This window comes from Nematolebias whitei, chromosome 7 (genome assembly GCF_014905685.2).
Source record: "Nematolebias whitei isolate Nwh7 chromosome 7, NemWhi1, whole genome shotgun sequence".
NCBI classification, from domain to species: domain Eukaryota; kingdom Metazoa; phylum Chordata; class Actinopteri; order Cyprinodontiformes; family Rivulidae; genus Nematolebias; species Nematolebias whitei.
In genome coordinates, this window is record NC_056504.1 from 33,220,576 (window position 1) to 33,226,692 (window position 6,117).

Sequence of the window (6,117 nt, forward strand, 5' to 3'; positions counted from 1 at the left end):
TCTCAAACATTTATATTGACTAATTTCACACCAAGGTTGAGAGCAAAAAACATTTATTAATAATAACGTACTTCTGAGTATAAAAGTTTTAGGAACAGTATAAAAAGGCAAATGAAAAACAGAAGTAAAAGAAAACTAATAATCCAAACCACATCACAAAAGTCTGAGGATGTTGTCATTTGACATGTTCTTATTGGCAACAAATTCCCTGCAAATAAACAAGTTACTTCCTATTTTTTGACTGTGTAAACCTGTCTGCAGCGTTAAGTCCAAAGCTCAACGTAAACACACAGGTAAGGTGGTAAGTAAACAAGTTTCAAGAGCTTTAAAGAAATAATATGTAGATGCAGTGCCCTGGAGCAGCACGGTCTGTGTCGGAGTAACGGTGTGAAACGTGCTGTTTCAAATAGTAGTTTTAGGAAAGCAACAGATATTTAGTTTTAATGTTTTCATGGGATCTCTTGACATTAAAAACAGAAACAATCACCAAATGTATAAAATAAAGGCACTTTAGTGACTCTGTCAGGTGTTATTTTTGAGTATTTGCAGCAGCTGGTAATTATTTAAACTTTCAAACTGACAGCAACTAAAACACTTCCATTAATCCGTTAACTGGTTCTGTGTACACGTACTGTAGCCAGACTTTGTGATAACCACAAGCTTTTGATCTCCTACTTGTGACAAACTGAGATAAAATATAAATATGCATGAGCAGAGGCCTTCGTATGCGTTGACACTTGCACAGGCAGTGGCTCTGAACGCACATTCAGAGTATGCACATATACAAAAAGACTAGGCCTTTGTCAGCAGAAAACAGGCTGCACACTCAGCACTAATGTGGAGGAACTTCTCTAATATTCAGCTCCTTCACCCCTGATATTTCTGTGTAAAATAACCAGTGCATCAGCAGGAAGGCTCAGTGTGCATTCATTTGGTACTTGTGAACGTGTGGCTCAATATGTAAGGCCTCTTATTTAAGGTGCGACTGTAAAAGCCTATATGTCTATAATGTCCATGTGGCCACCTTTGTTGCACCATCGTCAACTTCTCTTCGATCCTTAGGCTTCCCCTTTCCTCTGAAGATGTAGTCCAATGTCAATTTGATTCTCCAAACACTCCTTGAGCTTGTCTTCTGTCAGCGTCAGCCGCTGCTCGAGGATCGAAACAGTCTGGATGGAGGAAAACAAAGACGAGGGGAGGGAACAAAGACAAAGAAAGAAAGGAAGGATGAAGATGAGTATAAATGTGTGTTCCAGGGGTCTGTACAGAATTAGCGTTCCAGTAATGATTCCATGATGGCGGAGGCTGTGCGTGCAAAACAATCCAGTGAGTTATTGTTGAGCATTTAGCTGCTTTGAATGAAAACACCAGAGTCAGTGTGTCTGGCATGCACCCTTTGTTGTTTTCTTTCTCACAGTTGCATGAAGACACTTGTGCACACAGACGACACAAGAAAGTTGTGTTCTGAAAAAGGGCCAGCATGTGTGGGCAGTGAGATCACAGTACTACATACTTTTCCTCTGAGCATCATCCAACAGGGACAGTATTTGTGTATGCACATTTCTGCATTTGAGCCCTGTGCCATGAGCCTGTTGATCAGGTGAGTCCAGGGGAAATGTCAAGGGTAATTGCAATCTGGAAGAATAAATCACCAACTTTTATATTTTAGTTAATGTCAGGTTGGGCAGCATGGTGATGCAGTGGTTAGAGCCATCCCCTCTCAACAACAAAGTCACCAGATCGCCTCCCAGCCTGGAGCCTCTCTAGGTGGAGTTTGTATGTTCTCCATGTGCACAAGTGGGTCTTCTTCAGATATTCTGGTTTCCTCTCACAGACCAAAAACACGATTGTTGGGCTAATTGGTAACTCTAAATTGTCCCTAGGTGTGGGTGAGAGTGTGAATGGTTGAGTGTCCCTTGTCTCCATGTGTCCCTGTGATGGACTGGAGACCTGTCCTGGGTGTACCCTCCTCTCACACAGCGACTGCTGGAGATAGATACTGACTCACATTGCGACCAGAAAGAAGAAGCCGATAAAGTGAGTGGGTGAAAAGTGGGGAGGGAGGGAGGGAAGGAGGGAGGGAAGGGGGGTGGGAAAGTAAGTGGAGAGGGAAGGATGGATGGTCGGTCGGTCTTAGGTTCAATAGCCACACAAAATCAGTAACTGAATAAGTTTTCTTGCTTTTAAAAAGTAAAAATGTAGAAAAACATCAGGCTTAAATAGTGTAAAACAAGACTTTAGTCCAGTTCACAATAATTTGGGATCCTGAGAACTTAAGAAGTTGACTACAGTATACACAACTGTTTTCTTTCTTTCGGCTGCTCCCTTCTTCAGGGTGAAGAAACTCGCACGAACACTTGGCAAATGTTTTTCGCTGGATGCCCTTCCTGACATAACCACAGACCACCGAGCTACTACAGCCCTCTGTGTGGAGCAGAGAGCTGCCATCTAAGGCGCCCGGGGAAGCAGATGGTGGGGTTTAAAGGCCTTGCTCATGGGCCCAGAGTGGGGCAAATGAGAGTGGAGGCAGGTGAGAGTGTTTCACCTTCATCAACCACATTTTTTGATGTCGTCAGTCCAGAGAGTTGAATCGGTGACCTTCTGCTCACTTTCTCTAACCTCTGTGCTGCCACTCCCCGCGAGTTGAATATATACCATAAGAAATATTATATCAGAGTCAGAGATTCTTTATCGTCAGTCGCACCACATGTGGTACATGTGGTGGAGCGAAATTATGTACACAGGGTTTCAGTACTGAAACAATAAAGAAACAAACCAAAATTAAGCTATATTTTTGTGCAAATGCAGTACCAATGATTGTGATTATATTTATGAACAGGTGGAAAAATTCACTTTAGTTTTGTTGCTTTATTATTACGTATTTTCAAAGGATTCGCCAGAACTTCTGACATTTTTTGCCTTTTTAAAATATTAAATCTAAATTCATTTATTCGTCAATGGTAGTCATAAAACTTAAGGAAATAATTGCAAGGTATCAGTCATTTATCGTTTCTACATCCATTTCTGAACACATTTTCTGCTTTACGTTTGTTTTTTTATGGTACCCTACAGTCTTTAAGATTTACACCCTATATTTAAAACAGCAAAAACAGGCAAACGTTAACACCAGCCGCAAATAAATCAGGTCCAATACATTCAATAGTCAATAAGCAAACTAGGGGTGCGCAATATTATCGGCATGGAATCGGCTGATATTAGCGTTTAAGTTAAATATCGGACATCGGCCATTCCATCAAAATAACTCACAGATATAAAAGACGCTGTTTTTGTACGAGAACCCAGTCACAACCCAGTCACATTGTGCTGCAGTGCCAGCACAATGTGATGACGTCACACGCGCCTACCTGATCTGATCACGGCAGAGAGGAAGAAGTCAAAATATCCACGGTGTGGAAGTCTTTTTATTGTTGAGGATATTGGAGTACGAAGATTCTTTGGACTTCGTTGAGCCTCGCTACATCGTCCACAGTCAGAGACATTTTTCTGACGTAACCTTACTCAAGTTACAAACCATCATTTCCGACGTCATTGAGAAGCTAATAGCCGATAGCACTTGGGTGAGTTTTACCACAGACATGTGGACGTCGTGTTAGCCCCGTTAGCATGATTAGTCTTACGACACAATGGATTGACAAAAACTTTGAACTTAAAAAGTCTGTCCTTCATGCACAGGAGAGGAGTGCAGAGAATCCCACACTGCAGCTAGGAACCTGGAACAAGCCTCCACAAGTGAGACAGCATCGCAGGTGACTAATGCTAATAAATAACATTTAACACTTTTCATTTAATATAAGCTAAAGACAAGTGCTATGCATATCATATGGCTGTTACTGAATATATGTCACCAGATCTTACAGCTATTACACAACTTTTGTAGCAAATAAGCCTAAATAAGAGGGCTATGTTCTGACAAATGGACGTACAGTATATAAAAAATATCGGTATCGGCCAAATGAGTTTTAACATATTGGCATATCGGATATAGGCCAAAAATCCAATATCGTGCATCCCTGAAACAAAGGTTGCCTGACATTGCAAAGGAAATTAAACACAGCAGTAATAAATTTTGAAAATTAGCAAATGATCTGTGGATTTATCATTCAGTCTAGAAAGGTTTATGCCACAAAAATATCCTGCAACTAAGTTTCATCATGTTGTGAGATCACTTGAGACTTCTGTTCTTAAATCGGAGAACATAAAAAAAGGTGAAGCTGCTCGGAGTTCACTGTTAAGGTAAGTAAATGGATACAATTCTGATAATAATGTACAATAAATATAGTTATTATAAAATGAAAATAAAAAAGTGATATTAGTCAAATCAAGTGTTCTTTTGGAAACGATAAAGTGGCAACAATTCCCTCTGCTCCATTGAAGAAATGATTTTACTGAACTAATGTTTTCTGGTGAGAAACACGACCCCAGCAGCTGCAGCAGATTTTGATGGACGCTCTTAGTTACAGGCAGCAAACACAGTCTCAGACACATGAGGCTCTCCGGGTCTAGTGCAATAGAAATGTAAGAATGTGAGCGTGTCTTGACTTGTAGTTCTACGATTTGTCACTCTTTGTGGCACCAATTACAATCATGGCACTCTTCAATTCTAGAAAGCAGCACAGGGATGCAAGCATTTACACAATAAGAGGAAACAAACAACAAAAACAAAACCTAGTTTCATAATTATTATACTATAGTGCAGTATTTGAATCTTGAGTGAATACTAAAGGTACTAAGCATCACATGTTGGATCGCTTATTGTATACTGCTTCAGAAAGCTCTCTCCATTTTACTTTTCTGTTGTGAAGTTTTAATGCAGGCTATACATATGTGTCATAAAATTATATCTCGACATCTTGTCCACACATTCTTCTGTTGTACTAGTTTTTGACCCACAATAATAGATAAATATGTGAACAAACCCACTATGGTAACAACTTGTATTTATGTGGATAACTGCCTAAATTGCCTAAATTTTTGTTTCTTATGAAACATCACCCACACACTGACTTTTCTGGTGAGTGGAAAAAAACAAAAAGGAGCTAACAGATGGCGGTTCCACCCTGAGGCATATTGCATTTTATTCCAATTTGACTCTGAATAGAAAACATTTTATTAAACATTATACCAATTTTTTTTTTTTTATAAAACAAGCAATTGAAAATGTAAAGTTAAAGGGACAGCAATAACCTGAATAATAAATAAAGTGAGAAAATGGCCTGGCATTTGTAAAATCTTGCTCATTTTTTGTAACAAAAGGAATCACCCCTCCTGGACCGTCAGAAAAAATCCAGGCTTTTAGACACAACAGTGGCTTCATTTTTCAGACCCTGAAGCTAAATCCATCTTTTCCATTGACATTTCTTTTGTCTGTTTTTCTGAAAATCCAATATGCATGCCTAAGATTTACTTTCTAAATTTTAGGACAGAACTGTCACTGAACACGGGCAAGTTCTTCTGTCTTTCTTACACATATTTTAAGACGGACTGCTGCTGTAAAAACATTTAATGTGGAAACGTGCAGGCCTTTTAAAATGATAACAAATAAATTAGCAAGGTTGTTCTAAGCAACAATGTGCCGTATAACAAAAAGTAACTGAGCAATGAGAAATATAATAAACTGGATTGTGAATGGAAAGGTCTTTGTTCATCAAACACAAAATACTTTAACTCTCTCCATTATCAAGCAAATCAGTGACTAAAACAATTCTAATTTATCAAAGTTCACAGTTTTAGTCTGAAGTAGAAGGCATAAATTAACACAAAAGGCATCATTTTATGAAATATTTAATAAATGACATTCTGTATATAAAAAGAACTGCTCAAGTTTATAAAACCCACTTTATAATCAAACCGTACAACGAGCAGTGGGTTTGACAATGTGTGGGCGAGTGATGGTTGTCTGAAAAGATAACATCTCCTGCTATTTCATGCTTAATGTGACCACTTGTATTTTCACTCTCTTACTCCGCCCGTCTCCATTTCAGATCAATATGACCCTGTTTATCTCACCAGCCTGATGCTGAGAGCTGTGTGTGTGTGTGTGTGTGCGTGTGTGTGTGTGTGTGTGTGTGTGTGTGTGTGTGTGTGTGTGTGTGTGTG

At 39.2% G+C, this 6,117-nt stretch overlaps 1 protein-coding gene across 1 annotated transcript in view; it reads right to left on the reverse strand.

Moving 5' to 3' along the window:
* Positions 1 to 938: 938 nt before the first annotated feature.
* Positions 939 to 6,117, reverse strand: part of poc1a (POC1 centriolar protein A) — a 29,806-nt gene continuing 24,627 nt past the window's right edge. Inside the window, exon 10 of the mRNA XM_037679405.1 lies at positions 939 to 1,169. Coding sequence (XP_037535333.1) covers positions 1,059 to 1,169 — 111 coding nt within the window. The 3' untranslated portion in view covers positions 939 to 1,058. The remainder of the gene's footprint in view (positions 1,170 to 6,117) is intronic.